Source organism: Carex rostrata, chromosome 32 (genome assembly GCF_964058835.1).
Source record: "Carex rostrata chromosome 32, lpCarRost1.2, whole genome shotgun sequence".
Classification (NCBI taxonomy): domain Eukaryota; kingdom Viridiplantae; phylum Streptophyta; class Magnoliopsida; order Poales; family Cyperaceae; genus Carex; species Carex rostrata.
In genome coordinates this window covers 2,780,628-2,802,783 of record NC_135949.1, presented here as the reverse complement: position 1 = coordinate 2,802,783, position 22,156 = coordinate 2,780,628, and the positions used below count along the sequence as shown (strand labels likewise).

General features: G+C 35.2%; 2 protein-coding genes across 3 annotated transcripts; both read right to left on the bottom strand.

Annotated features, from left to right (window-relative positions):
* Positions 1-9,225: 9,225 nt before the first annotated feature.
* On the bottom strand, positions 9,226-16,123 carry LOC144547852 (putative disease resistance protein RGA4). 2 transcript variants are annotated; one of them, XR_013509159.1, is made up of 3 exons: positions 12,211-16,123; positions 9,565-9,861; positions 9,226-9,378 (listed from the first exon to the last, which is right to left on the bottom strand). XR_013509159.1 is itself a non-coding variant. In XM_078296539.1 (2 exons), exon 1 carries the CDS (start codon positions 15,944-15,946, stop codon positions 12,233-12,235), a length of 3,714 nt encoding a protein of 1,237 aa, XP_078152665.1. In that variant the 5' UTR covers positions 15,947-16,123; the 3' UTR covers positions 9,386-9,861; positions 12,211-12,232. The 2 variants fall into 2 exon arrangements, 1 of the variants encoding a protein (XP_078152665.1); XM_078296539.1 differs by lacking the exon at positions 9,226-9,378 and having other exon boundaries at positions 9,386-9,861.
* Positions 16,124-17,188: 1,065 nt separating this feature from the next.
* On the bottom strand, positions 17,189-21,487 carry ITPK4 (inositol 1,3,4-trisphosphate 5/6-kinase 4). The gene is made up of 12 exons (XM_078296542.1): positions 21,262-21,487; positions 20,954-20,989; positions 20,516-20,732; positions 20,315-20,403; positions 20,155-20,226; positions 19,866-20,068; positions 19,373-19,520; positions 19,167-19,280; positions 19,002-19,064; positions 18,731-18,864; positions 17,766-17,895; positions 17,189-17,638 (listed from the first exon to the last, which is right to left on the bottom strand). The coding sequence occupies exons 1-12, from the start codon at positions 21,382-21,384 to the stop codon at positions 17,483-17,485; spliced, it is 1,485 nt and encodes a 494-aa protein (XP_078152668.1). The 5' UTR covers positions 21,385-21,487; the 3' UTR covers positions 17,189-17,482.
* Between the last annotated feature and the right edge of the window lie 669 nt (positions 21,488-22,156).

Genomic DNA, 22,156 nt, shown 5'->3' with positions numbered 1-22,156 from the left:
TCTCCTAATCTCTTTCTCTCTTCTCTCCCGATCTCTCTTCCTCCCCATCTCTTTCTTTCTCTCTTAATTCTCTCTCTCTCTCTCTCTCTACATCTCTCTACTCTCTCTCTCTCCATCTCTCTCAAACCCTTTCTCTCTCTAACTTTTTCCCTCTCCATCTCTACTCTCTCTCTAAATCCCTATTCCACCCTCTCTCTACAAAAACCAAATCCGTCGCACCGATCTACAGCTGCCGTCCTTCTTCCGCCTCTCCACCGCGCGTATTGCGGCCCGCAACAACCCCCATTGCGGCCCGCAAGACGGCAGCCAGTAAAGCGACGTTTCACATAGACCCATTGCGGCTCGCAATTCCGGTTATTGCGGCCCGCAACGAAGAAGTCAGAGGTCTCAGCATCCACCGATACACCTTATTGCGGCCCGCAACCAAGTTTATTGCGGCCCGCAATAAAACTCACAGAAGGCATTTCCTTGCTGTTTTTTCTGGAATTTGGCGCATCGACTCGGCGTTTGGACTTCTAGGCTACTCTACTCAACTCCATCACTTCAAATTGGTTTGATTGCACACATTTGGTTGTATCTCTAACTCTATTTAATTTCAATTAATTGAATTGAACCAAATTGGTAATTGAATCGATTGTGAATTGAAATTAAATTGAACCAATTGAAAACCAGCCATGCCACCAAAACCAAAGAACAAGGGTAAAGCGGTAGCGGAGGATGATTTCATCCCCTCAAAACGGTCCAAACAATATCGAAGAGGGGCCGGTACCAACAGTGGGTCTAATGATATTGAAATGTCTGACCAACCTGACTGGACCACACTACCTCAAGATCAGTGGCCTGAAAGCCGTGACACTGATTATGGTCTTCGGTTTGTGCATCCAAAAGCACAAGAAAATTTCCAAATTCTTAAGACCAAAAAGGTTGTCCAGCCCAAGTATGTTCACATACCTACCCTTCAGCAGTTGGGCATTCTAGATGAGGTTCATTCCCTCATGTCTTCCCTTGGTATCTGGGACTACTGTACCAGACCATTTCCTGCGTACCGCACCCTGACCTATGAATTTTTGTCTACTCTGCACATGGAAGATGACACTCTATTGCAGTATTATTTGGATGGTGCAGAGTACCAGATTACGATTGAGGAACTCAGCAACCTCCTGGGGTTTCCTCTCCTGGCTAATGCAGTGACGGTGCCAGATTGGGAGCCGGACTCCAGTTTCTATGAATTCTCCTGCCAGCTGATTGGTGGTCCGAGGCGAACATACAAAGCCAGTCAGATCAGCCACCCGGTGTTTCGCTACATCCAGCGTGCTCTCTCCTTCACCATCTTTGCACGTGGTGAGACAGTGGGCACCTTGGGCGAGTGCGAGACGTACTTCATCTATGCCATGATCCATGCCCTGACCAATCCCGAGAAACTACCCCACGTTGGCAGCTTCTTCATCGACAATCTCCTGAACGTGAGGACAAATGCCACTCCGGGCGGTATGATCTCCTGCGGGGGCTTTGTGACCCGTCTTGCCATCTACCATGGGGTCATTCCTGCAGAAGGGCCAGTTTTCAAAGTCCTTGCCCATCGCCTCCAAAAGCAGACCGAATTCATTGATATGGCATATCTTCAGACGGCTGGCATCTTCACGCGCGTCGGCAACTCCTTCTTCTTCCTCTCTAGCGGTCGGCAGATTCCAATGCCTCTCCGGATACCGGTTGATAGGGCAGATCCCTCCACTTGGATTCTGCCCCTTGATATGGCTCAACCACCTGCCGCACAAGCCGCTGTTGATCCATTTGGGATCCCTGGACCTGAGCAGCCTCAGCCTCCTCCTTCATTTTGGGCCCCCGGTCCCGACCAAGTGACTCCACAACAAATGTTCGAGCTGATGCAGACCATGAACACAAATATCACAAAGCTGCGCGATTATGTGGAGGACCGGTTCAACTCTGTAGATCAACAGATTGCAGACCTTCGTACTCACATAGGAGGGCAGTTTACTCAGCATCAGACATACATGACGGGTCAGTTCAGCACTTCTCACTCTGACATGACTCGGCTCACCGATCAGATGGGGCGCATGCATGTCCAGTACACGGACCTTGCAGGGACGGTGGATGAGATAGCTGAGCAGCAGCATGCCACCTAATATAGGACGGACCGCATCTATGGGCATATGTCTGACTCTGGCTTTGTTTCTGCAAACCCGATACCGCGGCGCCGCAGACCTACACGTCCAGCACCATCAGCGACTGGTACATCTTCTTCTCAGGGGACTGCGCATCCACCTCCACCACCTCCACCAGCCTGATTACTTTGTGAGTTTCTATATTTCTCTTTTTACCTTTCATTAGCTTTTTATTGCACCGGGTCGGTGCCAATGTTTAGGCTTGGGGGGGTAAAATTGTAGGAATTGTATCTTAGGTTTAAGTTATTTATTTTTCGTAAAAAAATAAAAAAAAATAAAAAAAAGGCACAAAACAAAAAACAAAAAAAAACAAAAAAAACAAAAAAAAAATGGAAAAAAAAAACAAAAAAAAATGGTAAGTTCTGTGCTATTTCGGGTAAAAACAATTAAATTTGAATGTCTTGAGAGAATGTCACAATCTAAGTGGGGATTTCAATGGTATAACCACATGGCGCAAGTTGACATAATAATTAGTGAATTTATGTTTTATGACACTTTAGTACCTGTGATCCTAAATTAGAACCTCTCTACATGTTGAAAATCAAGTCTCAGACGCGCAATGCCAAGAGTTACCGAAAGACTTGGTGCCCGTAGGAAATTTTGCGCGAGATTCAGAAATTCTTTTCTAATTGGACTTAATTGAACAAAGGTGTAGGCTGAAAAAAGTGAGCTATGTTGGATTGAAGTCCTTAGGACAGATATATTCGCATAATAAAAAAATAAAAAATAAAAAAATATATAAATAAAAAAATAATAAAAAAATAAATAAAAATGAGTGGAAAAATGAGTGAGCCGAAAACAGACAGATGCACAAGTAAAAAAAAAAAAAGTCAAAGCATCAGGCACAGTCTACACCCCTAACAAAAATTAAATTTTTAAAAAAGGATTTTCTGGAATTGGTTGGCACGTGTAGAATGGGGGAGAAAAATTTAGGATTAACTAATTCTGAAGTGTCATATAGATATAAACTTGCCTAATTAAAATCGAAACGTGCGTTTGTGAGGTGAAGAAGACCATTGAAAGAAACCCGCATAATTGTTTGACATACTCATGCTTTGAATTGAATTGTTTGAACCCTAAATTGCCTTGACTGGACCAATTTTATTTTTAAGTCTTTAGGATAGTTTAGATAACTTGGTTTGAAATACATAAACAAAACCCGGGAATCCCTGTGAGGGTTTAGACTTGCTTGGGACAAGCAAAGACTAGGCTTGGGGGAATTTGATAAGCCAAAATGATATATGTTGAAACCTAGGGTTTGTTGTGTAAAATTAAGCCGAGTTTTGTTGAAATTAGAATTTAATTAGGTTATAAATGTTTAAAAGTTCAAGTTACTGCCCTAGTTGTGTTTATTTTGTAGGAAATCAAGTCTTGGAGCTTAACGGAGGAAGACGAGCTATCTGGAGCAAGAAAGCACAAATCTGGCGAATTTTCACCTTTATTGCGGGCCGCAATTATTTTATTGCGGGCCGCAACCAACTAGTCAGAGCCGATTTGCAGAACAGAACAATTTGTATTATTATTGCGGCCCGCAATGGAAGTTATTGCGGCCCGCAATAAACAGTTCCAGAGCGAGATTTTTGCTATTATTAGTTGTTTTTATTTCTGGAAAAAATATAACTGTTTTAGGGACGAATTTTAGACATTAGAAAGAGAGAAAAGCACAGGAGAATAAGGAGAAAAAGGAGAGACAAAAGGAGGGAGAAGAAGTTAGCGAATTCTTCGAGCGGTTACATTGATTTCTTTCTCTTAGAACTCTTTTACTTGTTTATTTTCTTGTGTGCTGCAGCCATGGTTGGCTAAGGCTATTTCTAGGGTTGATTAGGGTTAGAACTTGAAACTTATGTCATGGATTAGTTGATTTTATATTATATTTACTTGTTCCTTGGTATGATCTTTTCTTTATATTACTTGTTTGTGATGACTTAAGCGAAATTGCATGAAACCCTAGGATTCGGTATTTACAATTGAGAAATTGAATATTTAGTCCTGACCATAAAGAAAAAGAGTATTTGATAGGCTAAATACCGAGAGGCGACGCTCATCTTATACGGGCTTAACCCGATAGGTTAGAAAATTGTACCAAGTACCGAGAGGTGACGAATAACTTTCTATACCAATTGGGACAGTTAAAGACTTATAACTTTGGGTTAGTGTAACCAAGTACCGAGAGGTGACATTTATACTAATTTAAAGACGGTATTAACATAGAAATATCACTTTATACCGATAACATTAAACTGTGCCTTCATATTTATAAGAACAACCTTAATAAATCAATTAATCGTGACATTAGTGGATAGGAACCCTAAGAGACCCTAATTTCTCATTCTTGCTTAAAAACCACATTTAGACCTTAGAATTTAGTTAATTCAGTTTGATCACCGATAAACAAACAAATTCCTTTTATTTCCTTTTACTAAATTAAATTGGTTAGGTAGGGTTTAATATTCCGAATTGTCCCTGTGGAGACGATCCCTAAGTACTACTTGACAATGTTGTACACTTGCAACCGAATTGAGGGTAAATTAGGATTTATTACTTGTGTAGTAGTAAAATTCACATCACAGATGCATCGATCAACTCAAAAGATTCTTTTTTGAGTTAATGCAGAGATATGAATTCGAATATCTCATATTTTGCGTGACCGAGGTGCCTATTTGGGGATAGCGCATGGGGCAATATTATTTGAGCTTTGAGATTCGTGCAAAACATTTTTAACGGTTTAGATTTTCCAAAAAGTCGTGCAAAATATGAGATATGGATGCAAATTCCAAATATTTTTTCCGTGGGGCGTGATATCATATTAGCTTGAGCCTATAATAAAGAATATCAAAATTTACTGGATAATTTGGTACATTATTCGAGTTAAGGTTACAATGTTTTGAGGTATTTTTTGGACTAACGAAATGATTGGAGCAGGTTTACATCACTGATTGATACTAGACTGCAATTTTACCTGGTCAATAACAGAAGCCCTACAGTAATTTTTTTTTTTTTTTACTATGCTATTTGTTCATTTCTTAATATTTAAGTCTCAATGGAACTGTCAAATAGTCTCTATCAAGTAATTGAAGTATTGAACAATTTGAGAGGAAAGAAGAAGAAAGTTTTGTTTCGTTTCAGTATTTGTGTTTTATTAAAAATTATTTTTGTTTTTATTGTGGGAGGAAAAAAGGAGAAATAAGAGGAAAGGAGTAATTGAGAGGGAGTAGGAAAGGATGAGAAAAATTAGAACTTACAAGGACATTTTGTCAAAAAATAATAAAAATAGAAATAAGATATTTTGTTTGATAATTTTTGAAGGAGGTTTTGTAAAATTCTTCAATAATATAACACTTCAATAGGATTTTGTATGTTCAAGAAATGCAAAAGGCTCGATGTCTCATTAATTTACAGTTGAAATTTGAAGTCACTTGATGTAATTTAAAACATAAATGAATCTTATCACATATTTATATATAAATCATGTCCATTTCAAGGTTATATAATTTTTCGTTAGTGAGGCTATGTTCGGATTGGTTCGTACTATGCATCAATATTTTGGTCTTCAAAATAATAGTGGTCGATCTGAACCATTCAACATGATTTCTATATGAATGTGTTTGTAAACTAAAGTTTACACTTTTTTTAATTTTTTTTATTATTTTTTTACATGGATAAAAAAATGCTGTTTTTGGATGGTTCAGAATTTTGAGATCAAGTCATTTTCTACTCATTTAAAAAAAATAGTAAAAAAACTTCTAAAAAATATATAATTTAGTTTACGAGTACACATTTATATGGAGTTCATGTTGAACATTTTGAATTGACCGTTAGAATTTTCAAATTAACCGGAGATTTAAATCTATAACACATGACAATATGATGTATGCATAGTACCATAGCCTCGCTCATGTTTCATATGTGGATTCATATGCAGCTTTTTTTGGCGTCCTAAGATTTCTTCAGTGATACCAGGACTGCTAATAACTCTTTTAACTAAGTCTAGATGGACCAAACGCTACCTGGCTTTGTTTACAAAATCACAACCGTACATTCGTATTATTTGTTTATTATTAGAGCCTGTCTTATAGTACAGCAAAGTTAATTTGACTATAGTACAATAAAATTAAACTAAATCGTAACCATTTATTTTTTTAATCAGACGATTGAGATAATAGAATTCATTACAGTTACAGCATTCCCATGAAATTTATCGGAATATTTAGTCAGAAGGGTAAAATTGTCAATTTACCCTAACTGCTCGCCTGCTCGACCGCCTCACTGTCGCGCCTCGCTTACACACCGCAAATTACCGATTTTGCCCTTCATTTCCTCCGCTTTCATCTCCGCAGTCTTCGTCGCCACCGCAAATCACCGTTTGCGTCACCTCATCCTCCCCCTCCGCTATCTCGTCACTGTTCCCCTCCCCCTTTATGATATTAAATTAGACCGGATTTTGAGGTGACTCAATTAAACCCATTCAGATTTTCTTCCAAACGAGTTTTTGATCGAGAAAAAGAAAGTGAAAATGGAGATTAGTTACAACTAGAGGGTTTTTTTGATAGCTATTGATGATGAGGTAATTAAGGAAATCGTGTATCACCTCGCCAAATTCGGATGCAGGTACTGTGATTTATGATTCTTTACTTTACTGCTCCAATTTCAAAGGAAATACGAGCTGAAATTAGCAATCCCAATCGCTTGGTTAAATAATTAAATTATTGTAGCTGGTGAAGTCTTCAATTCACTGGAAGCAATCATATTCAAGTGGTCAATTTAAATTTTGAAGAAGAAAGAGTCGACTTTTGATTCAGCTGTAGAGCTAGCACAGAGCATCAATAGTGGATTGGATGCTTTTGTTAATTGTTACACTTATGAAGGTAAAAGATAGAAGAAACTAATTTCACAAGGATTTTGTTGGCTCATCAGAATTACATTGGTGAAGTTCCAGTGGAACCCTGAAATAGATAACTCCTCGTGTCTTAGGAATCTACGAAAGGTGAAAATGTAAAATTGTATTGAAACCGAAGAATTTTAACATCATGGTCTCAGATGCACTGTTTTGCCTATTACGTACAAATTGCTTTTTCTTTAAGAAGTATTACCTACAAATTGCTATTTCAATCTCATTTGCTTTTTATTTATTTTTGCATATATTTGGGCTTATTTGCACAGTTCATGCTTTAATTAGGGGATTATTTAGCCAAATTTAAATTATAGGTTCACATATTTTTTTTATTTGAAAAAGGCTGGTGTTATCCAGTACTATATAATTTGTTTTGAATGTTTGAGAGGCAAGCCCCTAACAGGTAATAATCGTTGAACTGTGTTATGGACTTGCATTATAGCAAAGGCTGTGTTATGTTGGTGTTATACAATATTCATTGTCAAGTACCAGTTTCTCTCACGGGGAAGTGCTCCAGTGAAAGGAGATGTGCTTGTAATAGTTGGCTCCACGCTCTATGCCATTTGCAATGTTAGTGAGTGAGAAAAAGGTTCAAACATCACATAATTCATACCAGTACAGCCAGCTTCCTTGATATATTCAGTCACTTGAACAGACAAATCAAACTCGATTTTGGATTGATCCCTCGCCACTTCTAAACCTCGATTAGGCTCAGTTTTAGAGATATTTGGCTCTCTGACCTTTTTCTTCCTTGGAGAAGTGGTTGCATGAACTCCTTGGAGAAATACCCAAATCATGCTCTATTTCCTTTGTATCAAAACAAGAAAATGGTAATAATAAAATGTTGTTATGTCTGTTGCTAGTATGACTCCAGAAAATAATTACTGTTAGCAACTGACAAATATTGAATGATGAGCTTCTATTTATTTTGAAGGAGTTTTATTGAAGAGAAATACAAATATAGCACATATATATGGCCATAGTGATGATGCATGTAGATCACTGGAGGAAGTTGGCCATCATTTTAATTTGTCTTCATTTTTTAGATTATTTTATTTTGTTATTTTGCTTTGTTTTATTTTGCCTCTCTCAAAGGAAAGTTGTAATGTCTTTTAGAAAATTACTCTTTTATATAGTTAACAAGCTTCTTTTAATTTATGTATCTTCAAGATTAATTGTATGTAGCAAGTACATAATAACTTTCCAACCTCGTTGTTTTTGTCCTTCCATTATTTCTGTTAACCTGACTATCCATTTATATATAACATGAATGCTTTTGTAGAAATTTCCTTTGCTTTTGTGCAAACAAGTACAAATGATATGGTCAGGTATGTTGATTATTTCTGCTGACCTATTGATTATCGATTTATGTTCGCTGGTATTGGTAATTTGGTGATTAAATTAATTGGTATTTTTCTTCATGCTATTTGGGAAATCTTATGTGTAAACATTTTTTCCTAGTCTTAGAAATCTTCGTATGTTCATTTCATGCCTTTGTATAAAGACAATCATGGGTATCTCGGAGTTTTTAATAAAGATAAGGAATCATTTCGAATACTCGACTCTGCTCCTTGGGGGTTAAGCTTTCAGAATACGCAAATCAGACTTCTCAATTGGTACATTGGATTTCAATTTGCTTTTCTTGGGGGTTAATGCTTGATTGCTTTTATTAGGTAGAATAATGATGGAGGATCATGAGTTGCTGAATGTGGCGCGCTGTTTCAATTTGCTGAATGTTGGATGATAAAGAGGAGAGAGAGAGAGAGAGAGAGAGAGAGAGCGGAAGAGAGGGGTATCAGTGTTGGGAAAGGGAGAATGAATCAGGGAAAATGACAGTTATACCCTTAACAATTTGAAGTCTGGAAATAAGGGATTAAAGGTTAGATTTTATTAAAATAAATTACTGTACTGTAGTCAAATTAATTTTGATGAACTATAGACAAACCCTTATTATTATATTTTTAGGCTTTATTCCGGTAGAAAAGAAAACATAGTATGATCACTACACATAATAACCTACGTAATATTCTTATTTCAGTTCCACTCATGTACCAGCATTACTTGCATTTTTTTTTTTAAATCCTTGAAAATTGAGCAAGACCCTTCCTTTTCCAACTTATTCCCAGCTTTACATGTTTACATTATAAAGAAACTGATCTCCAGATTTCTTTTCTTTTCCTATTTATTCTTCGTTGCCGTAAAAGGACACCAAAGAAAATGAAATGCAACCCGAATAGTTCAGAATATCAAACGAAACTAGATAGCATCTACTAATTGTAATAGTTCAGAAAACTCAAAAACAACCTGACAAAATTCATGCACACAAAGAACAACACACTCCCAAGAACTCCCTTCCCACCCAGATTTATTTATCAACTGAGTTAAACATTTTACAAGGGTTTATTTCTTCTCTGTCATACTCCAGCAATACAACAGAATTAGAACTTATAGCCAATTATGAGAGTACAAGGAAATAAAAACTAACACAACCCAACAACAACATAAACTGTTTTCTAAAGCAGATACATGGATTCACAAAAATCACAAAACAAGCTTCAACTTCCATCTTTTTTTTTTCTTTTCTTTTTTCTTTTCTTTTTCCTTTTTTTTCTTTTTTTTTCTTTTTTTTTCTTTTTTTTTTCCTTTTCTTTTTATTATTATTTTTTCTTTTTGTTTAATAAAACAACAAACACAATGCAGGAGATCATAAAAGCCGAAGGAAGCTCTTGTTGATCATCTTTTCTCCCCTTCTTTTATACAAGCATGGTTGAAACTCTTATCATAAAACTGCAATAGTTGAATAAACTGTTGGTTAATGTATGTAGGAGCAGTGTATCACCAATATAAAAAATTATCCAATCAAAAAGAAAGAGAACATCATAAGGATTTCATAGTTTCAATTGACATGAGGTTTCAAAAAGAACATCTTAATTTTGTAATTGATTGGTGTGTCAAATGATTCTTATAATTTATGTGAAGCATAAATCATTTTATTTAATTACTGTCACCTAGAACTCACAGGGATCACAATAAAACAGCATTGTAGATTACATTACTCAGAAGCACCAGTATTGCTATAACACATTAACACCTAAAATATTACCTATTTATAGCAAAGGATCTGTGTCAAACTATGTGCAAGCTTTTGTGCAAAAGGGGGCTAACTACCAGTGTTTAAAATCTTAAATTTGAAAACTTTTTCAGCTCTATACCTATTTGTACCAGTTGAAACTTTCAAACTGTATTACCTGCTGCATACCCATTCTCCCCAATTGAATTACTCAAGTTTCTTGTACATCCTTCCATTTTATTTTCCATATTTTACAATTTTATAATTGCTTCTTAGAGAATTATAGAATTTTTTTTCATAAACCATAATTAATAAATCAAAAATTAGGAAACCAATATGATTGCTTTTTTTTTTAAAAGCCATGAGGACCGGACCATCCGTTCGGTCTCCAAAATTCCCTTTTCCCAGATCGAACGGACCATTCGGTCTCAACTTTTTTTTTTCATTTTTTTCAGTTTTTTTTTCATTTTTTTCCATCTGCAGCAACAAAAGATCCCTTCCTTTGTTTTTATTCCCCAGAGCAAATGCTCCGTTCAGTCTCCATGTTTATTTAATTTTTTTAACGCGACAACTCCTCTTCTCCCTTCTCTCTCCCTTTTCTCTCCCTTCTCTGCGTCGCACTTCCCCAATTTTTTTCTTCCTTCATTCTTCCTCTTGCTTTCTTCGTCATTCAATTTTTTTTTTTTTTGAACTCTCAAAGTTTATGTAATTTCTATTATAATTACATAGGTTTGTATAATTTTAAAATGAGAACAAGAAGAGCTTCAGATCTACAAATTTCGTTAAGTTATGTATTTAATTCTTTTATTTTTGATAATAATCTGAAATTATGAATAAATAGTTTATGTAGTATAATTAGTTTATGTATATATTTTTTTAGTAGTATAAATGATTTATGTTGTAATTGTAGTATAAAAAAATGGTTTATATGTAATTTTTTTTAGTAGTATAAATAGTTTATGTAGTAATTGTAGTATAAATAAATGATTTATCTAGTAATTTATTTGCATGTAGTTTGTATGTAGTATAAATAAATGATTTATGTAGTAATTTATTTGCATATAGTATAAATAAATGGTTTATGTGTAATTTTTTTTAGTATAAATGGTTTATGTAGATGCATGTAGTAATTGTTGAATGATTTATTTATTTGCATGGTTTATGTAGATGCATGGTTTATGTGCATGTATTTTTTTTAGTGTAGATGCATGTAGTAATTTTTGAATTATTTATTTATAGTTTATGTAGATGCATGGTTTATGTACAAGTTTTTTTTAGTGTAGACATGTCGATACATGGTTTATGTGCATGTATTTTTTTAGTGTAGATGCATGTAGTAAGTGTTGAATTATTTATTTATTTGTAATTAAAATTGTCGGGCCAATAATAACACTTATTCAGTCAAACTACTAATAATTATTTCTTTAAAAAAATTTAAAAGTTTACTTTATCTTTACGTTGAAATTATTTACAAAAAGTCATAGAAAACAAACAAAAATCGGTTGCAAAAATGATGAAAACAGTAATAAATATTCGATCTTTGTTGAGCAGAAGTGAAATATATATATATATATATATATATATATATATATACATGGAGACCAAATGGCCCATTTGGTCTCCAGAAATTAACCTTACGCAGATGGCCACACAAACGGCCGCATGAAAAACTGAAAAAAATGAAAATAAAAAAGTTGAGACCGAATGGTCCGTTAGGTCTGGGAAAAGGAAATTTTGGAGACCGAACGAACAGTCTGGTCCTTATGATTTTTCAAAAAAAAAAAAATAATCATATTGGTTTCCTAATTTTTGATTTATTAATTATGGTTTATGAAAAAAAATCAGAATTATATGAGGTCGATTTTAAGTCATGTATATATGTTTGTTTTTACTGAAATTTTAAACACAGTGCTTTAGCACTTAATAATATCAAAAGTGATATGCAGAACACCAAAATCTAGTATAAGTGAAACAGATTTTTGCCTCGAGAATATGCAACCAAGATGCATTAGCTGAAATATTTGGCAGGACCATAAATAACATTACGATAAAGCAGATTAAAGTACCTTCTCATGGCTGTTGGCTCTATTACCGAATAAACTTTTTAGGAATGTGCGAAATCTTTTGCCAGTTTGGATCACTCGGATCTTTGCAACTCCTTGTGAACACTTCATTGCAGCCACTGATATCAATACACTGGACTGATGGTGGCAGTTCTTGGAGAGAAGTCAGATTTTTACAGACATTGATAAACAGATCTCGGAGAGAGTGAAGGAACAAAAGATTGGGCAAAATGTGCATTTTACACTCACAAAAACTAATTACTTCAAGGGAAGAGAGACAGTGAAACACCTCAAATTCTTCTTGAGAAAAGTACTCTTCCTGTGACCCCCGAAGTTCTAGAGAAACCAGAGAAGACAATCCATCCCTTGAGACAAGTTGTTCAGCCAGTGACCATCTGCTGATGGAAAGCCACTCCAACTTGGGCACCTTATCAGCATCTGAATAGCATTTGAGCTTCTCACACCCAACCACCTCCAAATATTTAAGATTGTTCAATTCGTTTAAACCCCTTAGTGAAACTATGTTTGGACAATATCCTATTTTTAGCTCAACGAGCAACTTCAAATGACTGATTTGAAGATTTATTATAGTTGGGCAATCCCAAATCACTAAGTTTTCTAGGGATACTAGATCCTGCAACAAACCATACGGAGGCAGACAGCCCCTGAGTGAAACATATTTTAGAATACTAGATTTAGTTTTCCTCCCGGCTAATGATGATGATGTTGATTCCACAGTGTTACTGCTGTTTGCAACGACTGGTATCTCAAAGGTGAGGACCGGGCAGCATTCGATTTTAAATTTCACAAGGGTACTATGAGCGTCCAAACCACCAATTGAGGTAAGCAGCAGGCATCCTCTGATTTTGAGATCCATGATACTGGTCAAGGAACTAAGCACCTCTTTAGCTATACATGTGATAGTTATGATATCCTCTAACTCAAGGTGGGTAAGGGTGGTAAGAACTTGCAAAGACCGTGCTAAGATTTTGTCTGTGATAAAGCATGATTTTATTGAAAGGTTCATCAGTCTAACAGGCAGGGATAGCTCATTATATGTGTCTTTAAGTTCGGAAATAAGGTCTAACCTTTTCTCTATGAATTTTTTCAAATCATTCAAAGTGGTTGAATATGTTTGATCACCTATATCACCACCCAGCATCAATTTTCCAAGAAATTTAACACAGCTATTTTCTTGTCTGTCAACCAAATTCTCCAAGAAATTCACAATTTGGGATACTATTGTGTTCCTTATTGACATTACCATCTCTAAATCTTCTTTCGACACAAAAGCAAGAGAGAGACAACGGAAAATTTTTAATTGAGTTAAATTTAAGGGAAGAGGTTCCCAAATCTTCAACCTAGGACAGTTAGAAAGTTCAAGATGGTTGAGATGAATAATGTTATCATGATTTTTTAAAATCCAACTGGGAAACTTCTCACCACTGTATCCTTTAATAGTCACAGCTTCTATTTCAGGTGGTGGACAAAGACCCTCTAGGATATCAACATCAACTTCTCTCATGACATCTTTACTTCCATAATCCCAATAAAAGTGTAAATTCTGGATGCCCTTTTTCTCAGATAACTTTGCTTGATAGGCCTCTTCCTTACTTTCAACATTATGGAGATCATAAATAGATAATGATCCAAAAAGATCTCTGAGGTGCTCCAATTGTTTCAGTTCAAATCCCCTTTTTGTTTGAACATGAAAAACCTCCAAATCTTGAAGTAATATTAGCCTCCCAACATAGGGGATTGCAGCAAGCCTACCACGATAGGACCATGATTTCGAAATAGATAACACACGTAATTGGTAAAGCCTATTTAATGATTCGGGAATGGCATCTTCTTCAGTTGTCACAAATTTAAGGTACCGTAGGTTTCTCAACTGAACCGCAGATTTAGGAAATCTTTCAACAATAGCCCATTGTATATCTACTACATATAATTTGCTCGACTTCGTAAAAAGAGCATCAAGGTCCACTTCTTTCAAACTGATATCAGGTAAAAATGATCTGCGAACAACCAATGTGCAGAGATCTTCTAGTTTGCATATTTTCTCCACATACTCACCGATCATATTATCCACAACAGATATATGGCGTGTTTGCTTAGGAATCTCCTTTTCATTTCCCTCTTCAATTATAAAACATTCACTTTCAGAAACATGTTTAGCTAGATCATGCATAAGGTCATGCATAATGTAAACTTTACTACCTTCTTTGACATCCTGAAAGAAAGAGCTAGAAATTAACTCTGAAATATACCAATTAGCAATATCCTTCATATGTTCATTAGTACCCTCTGTTTCTATGAAGCCCTCTGCAATCCATAAATTTATCAAATGGTCATGATTTAAGAACGCCCCTTTGGAGAACAAGCTGCAAAATGCAAAGCATCGTTGCACTGGGGGAGACAGGTGCTGGTAGCTCAAAAGAAGTGCACCCATGGTATCATGTAACAAGGTTTTCTCTAGCATGGATGACCAAAACTTTGGGTCCAATTTTCTTCGCAACTGCCTAGCCACAGTCTTTGCGGCCAATGGTGATCGATGCAATTTTTCTGCGATCTTCTTTCCTATGGACAGTAACCTTTCCTTCATGTGATTGTCACTGATTTGTGCATCATCTATTGCATTACTGATAAATAGCGACATGAATTGTTCATCATCAAGTTCCCGCAATGGGATTGGATTCACAGCGCCCAAAGCTTTGGCTGCCGCTTCAATCCGAGTAGTAACCAATATTTTGCTGCCTCCCTTACCGGCCCTTAAAGGGACAAATAGCTGCTCTAGTTCCTGTTCACTAACCCCTTTATCACACCAAACATCATCTAACACCAGAAAGTACCTTTCTCCCCTTAATTTCTCTTCAAGTTTAGATTGTAGTCCTTCAAGCTTATCAAAACTAGGACAAGTCTCCTTAAAAGCGGACTCCCAAATTGCTTTCAAAATGGTGTGGACACTAAACTTTTGAGAAACATGAGCCCATATGACACGGTCAAAGTACTTGTCTTCTCTTTCATGGTCACAAACATACTGTGCCAAGGTCGTCTTCCCCAACCCACCCATGCCCCATATTCCTATAACAGAGTAACACTTAGCATTACTAGACGATTCCGGGAAATTCTCCCGCAACAATTTTACAATTTCATCCCTGTCCTTTTCACGACCAATAACTGTGGAACCCGGAACAGAAATGGTTTCCCTATACTGTTCATTTTGTTCCCAAGTTGAATTATTAACACTGCTACTTGGTAGGCTCAGCAGGGAAACAAATTCCATGGCTTGATTAACAATTTTTTCCAATTTCTCAAGGCTTTTAATGAGATTTTTCTTCTCAGATGAAAATTCCGGGAGCTTGCTTTTTAAGTTCTTTAAATCAAATTTAGAAGTAGATGGAAAGAGGGAATTGACCTCCGTTTCAAGGCGCTGGTACTCGACTAAACCGAGCACATGTTCAGCCTCATAGAATGCAGACTTGAGATTCTGAAGCCACTTCTCGAGAAAAGGCCGGTGGGGGCTCTGCTGTGCAGCATCTGTCAGGATAAGAAGCTGGGGGAGAATTGTGGCTTGGAGCTTTTCCAATTGTAAACGGAGGGTTTCCTTTCGAGACTGGAACTTGGGAGGTAGTGCATCAAAAAATTTGTTGAGGAACAGCCTTAGCACAGGGGAGATCAGCCACCTGGCGGCTGAGAAGCTCCAGCTGATTGCAGCGGTGGTTGTTACCGGATCCATGGTGGATCCGAATCTGGCAAGTTTCGTCCAGCGATTATTGGCTAGTGGAGTAGTGGGAGGCAGGTGAGAGTAGTTGATTGAGGATCTGATTGGAATTCTATCTCAATAACCTGATCGGAACGCAGAAAGAAATGAGAATAGAAACGATTTGTAAAATTGGAGCTGAGACTAGTGGAGTGGGAGACTGGGAGGCAGGTGAGATTAGTTGATTGAGTTGACTCCTACTCTGCTAAATTTTTGGAGGAATTTCATGTATCCCCTCAAAAACTTCAATATTATGAATTTCTCCTCGAAAATTTATAATTACATATTTTTCCTTCAAAATTACAGAAACTCACATAATTATCCATTACAATCATGTGATATTATAAATTTATCTAAAGTTTTGGCGGAATTTTTATTTTGAGATGGACAGTTTTAGAATTTAATTTGTGAGCATAGGGATTGTTTTTTGAAATCTAAAAATTGTGATTTTGAGGTCTATATTCAGGTATTTTGTGTTGAGTTGTGTTAATTGGTGGATCGGTGTGGGAATATGATATGGCAACTTTAATGGAATTGTTTATCTTTTCAATAGATGAATATAGACAAGCTTAATTATGATTTTGAGCCGGTACATGTTCAATTATAGAGGGCATGAGTCTATTTTGAGTACTGGTACTAATCTATTCTGAATACTGATACGAGTCTGTTTTTGTTTTCAATCCCTCGAGTTGAAACACAGTGGACCACTAAATTAAAGTATATAGAAAGCTGTCGACTCTGTCTTGCTGCTAATTATTTGAGAATCATTTTTTTGTCGATGCTCAAAGAATTGCCACAGGGAAAAATGAAGGATCAGCATTGCCTCAAATACCAAACTTACCATGTTGATAAAGTAGTCTCACACCGTAAGCAAATATTTTTCCCTGAAAATATGACTTTTGTTTTCCCGTTTAGAAGCAGACTTCAAAGTATTAATGTAAATCTGATGAGCCATGTGTAAGAATCTTGTCATAATAATAGAAGTGTTGCTACAGTACTTGAGTACTTTACAAACTGTAAATCGGTCCATACTATAGATTTATATTTCTATTTCTGAAGTTCAAACAGTCAATTAAAACATTCAACATGATCTTCATATCTTAATTTTATAGAATTTTTATTAGGTTTATAGATAGATTAAAAATTACTTGATCTTAAGATTTTGGACCAATAAAAATAGTTATTTTTTACTCATTTAGAAAATAGTAAAAAGAATTATAAAAATGTAAAATTCGGTATCAAATAAGTTAAAATGTTTACCGATCTTTCTCTATTAGTTCACCAATTACTTTTTACCCTCTATCATTGCCAATTTCTTTAACCCGCTACATCTTTAGTTGCAGAGTTATTGCCAATGAAAATCTCATAATTGCATTTTTTTTTTTAAATAACAATACTTAAAAATTAAGTAAGACCCATTCTCTTTTTCTGACTTATTCCCAGTTCTACATACAAAAAGCAAAATAAACATAATATGACACCATGTCTTTTTCACATGTTTTGCTTAACTTGTTAACTGTGGGTTACTACATCAGCAGTCTTCTTTATCTCGTAAGCGCTCCTAATAGCTTCCCAAAATGCGGAGATAGCATGCACACCAGTGACTTCTTTAAAAGAGGGGAGATAGTTCAGGTCTACTATTACATGATCCCCGGTATTCTCTTGAATCTATATGGGCAATTAAGTAACATTAGACTTCTTCAAGTTTTCATTCACAAAAAAAACAATCAAATCCCAAGTGCAATGCAAGATTGTTAAAGCAAAATATCTGAATAAAGAATGAATCAGCACTTACAACAGCATCAAACCCAAAAATTGTCAGGCCGAGTCGTTCCCTCAGCCAATGAGCAGCAGCCTCCACCAAATCGATGTCTAGTGCATCTACTGATGACTCAGCTTGATCGGCAACTGGGAGATTCTTCAAGCTACAAAAGTAATTGTATAACTTCAAACCAACTGTTTAGCAACAAGCATGCATGCCCCCAGAAAAAAAAAAAAAAAAAAAAAACCCTTTTTTTTCTTATTGATGCGGAAGAGTGTCTACAGAGTATTAAGGGTAATTTTCAAATAAGATCAATAACTGATCATTCTAAACATACCTACTTTTCACTATTTGCAAAACATAATATGACAAGAGTGCGGTACTATGCATAGCGCAAAATTGTCCATACTACGGATCAATAGCTCCGTTTCTGAAGTCCAAACGGTCAATCTAAATCGCTCAACATCATCTCCATATGAAAATGTACTTGTAGACCAAATTTTATATTTTTTTTGAATTGGTCTACTATTTTTTTAGATAGGTACAAAATCACTTGATCTAAAACTTCTAGACCATTCAAAAGTAGTGATATTATACCTATCTAGAAAAGTAGTAAAAAAATTCTAAAAAAATGCAAAATTTAGTCCGTAAGAACATTTTCATTTGAAGATCAAGTTGAACGGTTCATATCAACTATTTGAACTTTGAAAACAAAGATATCGATCAATAGTACGGACCAATCCGTGCTATGTATAGTATCATAGCCTCACTCATATGTCAAATTGTAATAGTTTGCTGATAAAACCAAACATATCATATATTTCTAAAAAGTCCAACTTCTTATCGTTTGCAAAAAATATTCTCATAATGTCACCCAAGTTCAAAAGGATGGTGCCACCCCAATGTTAGTAGACAATCCATAAAAGAATTGATACGTTTCCGCTTGTAAGCTAAGTATTATAGTAGAGATGAAGGAAAGAATGGAAGAACTAAGATACCTGTTGAAGGTAATAGGGGAAATACCAGAAGCCAAGAGAGAGGCCGAATTGGGCAAAGACTTTCTAACAGCATGGAACACCTTATTCCCTATGGCATACACCTTGTATATATTTGCTCCATGATCAACATATTCCTGCACATCACTCAAATATCATACATCACATACAAATTTTTAACTCTGAATGCATATACTAGTTCCTCAAACATAAGGCTATTTCTTACATTTTTTCCTTAAAATATGACGCATTCAGAAAACTTGTTAGTTTTTACCTGAATAATAGCAGGAAGTGGCACAGAAAGCTCCCTAAATTCTTCTTCTTTGAACACAATTGCCTGTGTTACACATTTAATGAAAAAAATAAGGAAAATAGGAAAGTATCATACAATTCTTTCTTACAAACAGGTAAGAATTAAATAACCTAAAAAATGAATTACCATGCTATGTGCATCAGCAACCCCACAAGCAACTTGTGGTTTAACAAGAACTGGAAATGTGAGGTTCGATTCAGCTATTTTTTGGCCCAGCTCATGATTATCAAACGTTTCAACCTACACCCCACAAACAAAATATGTATTATAAGTCTAATCATTTTTATGAAAAATAATCTATTGTGCTATATTTTCATCAGAAGAGAAGGGACCCTCAAAAAATGTGGTGCACGAAGCCTAGAGCGGCCTTTAATCTCTTGCAATCCCAGAAGAATATTTTGGATTTGAAGGCGATCCAACAAGGGATAAATAATCTTAAATGGGTCAACCACACAATAACTGGGATTTTCTTCAATAAAACTGCTCAAACAGAAAATGAAAATGAACTTAGTAGTGATTAACAGTTATGATGGGGATATAATACCAAAGTAATTTTCCATAAAAAAACATGTGTTTATGATTATTTATGAAGTCTCCCCAGAAATTTGCAGAATAACATGGACCATGAATCATTTGTAAAAAGAGATCTCGAAATTGGCCCCCCTCTAATAAGTTACTATTTACATAACTAATAATCTTATTCATATAAAAGGGCCTAGGAACGAATATTGCAATTTTCTTGATAATTTAATGCTTCTTTGCAGTTTTCTCGTGTTTATGAACTACAAGTCACTATATATATTTCATTAATGCTGTAGCGCATACCTAATGAGTTCAGACATTCCATCAGAGAAAGTAATCCCATTTGGAAAATCAAACGGTGAACCTGAGTCAATACTAACAATCTCATCTGTTACTTTATGAAGAATAACATCTATCCTTGTCAATTGAGAGATTAAAGGGAGCTCAAAGGAGATTGGGACGAAAATAAGCGCGCTTTTACATGGGAACAAAGGGAGTGCCCCTCTCTGTCAATATAAAACCAAAAACAATTTTTTTTAAATATATAAGAAATAAATAAAAAAATGGCATTTTCTGTCAATTTGAAGCTTACATTGAGAAAATCCAATTCCCGTGAAGGTTTCATCAAATAGCCAACTGATATAGGATTTACTGAAGAAAACCCCTAATTTAAATAAAGTATAATAGTGAAAGGAAATTAGAGAAGAAAAATATTTATCTGTGAATAAATAATTGATTAAATGATAACTTACCTTTTTGATGACTGAGCTTATAGTGATGATCAACTCATCCATTTTATCAATGAACACAATTCCCTCTACATTTGCCTCGTGTTCACTTCCTGGCCAAAGGAAAAAATATATTTTTTTATCATAGCAAGTACCAGATTGAAACATACAAAAATTCTAGTTCATATTTCCAAATATTAACTAAAACAAGGAGTTAATAGGGACCTATGTAGATAATGTTGAATTTATAAGACTGAAGCTTAGTAACAAATGCCTCATCTAGTACAGAAGTGGCATAAAAGCAAATATCAACATTTTCCTCCAATTGAGACGGTTCATTGACAGACATCAGTTCATTTAGACTACGCACTGAAATGGCACCGCATACACCGAGTGGGTCCCGCACTTCTTGACGACCCAGCACCTCTTTAATAAAACTAGCCTAAAATTAGGAAAACAACACAGAGGATAAACAGTATTAATAGGTATGCGAGGATTATTTTCTTAAACTGTTCTTTTACTGGTACATGCATGTCAATCAGCCGAAATTGGCTAGGTGTAAGAAAACACAATTCATTTGGATGATGTAACTATCTCAAAAATTAAAATTTGCAAGGATAGTAGTTCAAAAAGAACAAAAATTTGAAAAAAAAATCAGTGTACCTTCTTGCTTGAGGGCTCCTCTTGGTGGATAAATGTCTGAAAAAGAAAAAAAAGGCTCCTGGAATTAAAAAGATTACTAAATGCAATATATCAATGGTTTACTACTACAAATATTACATTTTTTTTCCTAATAGCGATCGCTCAACGCTCTTATCTGTCTAATTACAAGTTCAGTTTCTCTACCAGTGCTGTGCATGTACGCGATTCTCTCAGGGATCAACTTTTCTAACTCAGCATAAAGCAATCCAGCTATTTGAAAATTGATCCATGAAAAAGAGATAAAGAGAATGTTAGAGAAAGAGTGATACAAGAGATATATTTGCGTAGCGAAGTCTCTGGAGCAAAATGTCAGCGCCTGATCGGAGACACCAGCCGCCGTTCTCGTCGGAGGTGACCATAACTGACTCGTGTATCAATAACCTCACCGCCATCTCGGTTTTCCCAAGGAAAGATCGCACAGAGAGAGAGTGGAAAGAGAGTGGGAAAGAAGCGGACAGGATTCCATCAAATCGATCGAAAAATAAAATAAAATAGAAAAAGTAGACACTGGAATTTTTATTACATAACGGCCCTTGGACTCGGTCTACAAGAAAAATAATTGTACAGAGTTTTTATGTATTGAGAAGGTTATATTGATATTGCATTGCAATGTATATGTTTTTTTTGTATATTGGATTATAAATTATTGAATTTGAAATTTAAATAGTCGATTTAAAGGGTTCAATATGTTTTTCATATCAAAATGTGCTTGAAATCAAATTTTATATTTTTTTGAAATTTTTTTATTGTTTTTTTAGAATTTTTGAAAACCATATATTGCATTGCAATGTATATGTTTTTTGTATATTGGATTATAAATTATTGAATCTGGAATTTAAATAGTCGATCTAAAGGGCTCAACATATTTTTCATATCAAAATGTATTTGGAGACCAAATTTTATATTTTTTTGAAATTTTTTATTATTTTTTAGAATTTTTGAAAACCACTATTTTTAAAAAATTTCTGGACCACAGAAAAATAGTGATTTTAAAAAATTCTAAAAAAATAGCAAATAATTTTAAAAAATGTAAAATTTGGTCTCCAAATACATTTTAATATGGATATCAAATTGAACAGTTTAAATCGGTTGTTTTGAAGTCAAAACCAATAATTTATAGTCCAATGTACAAGAAAGTCAATACATTGCAATGTATCATATCCC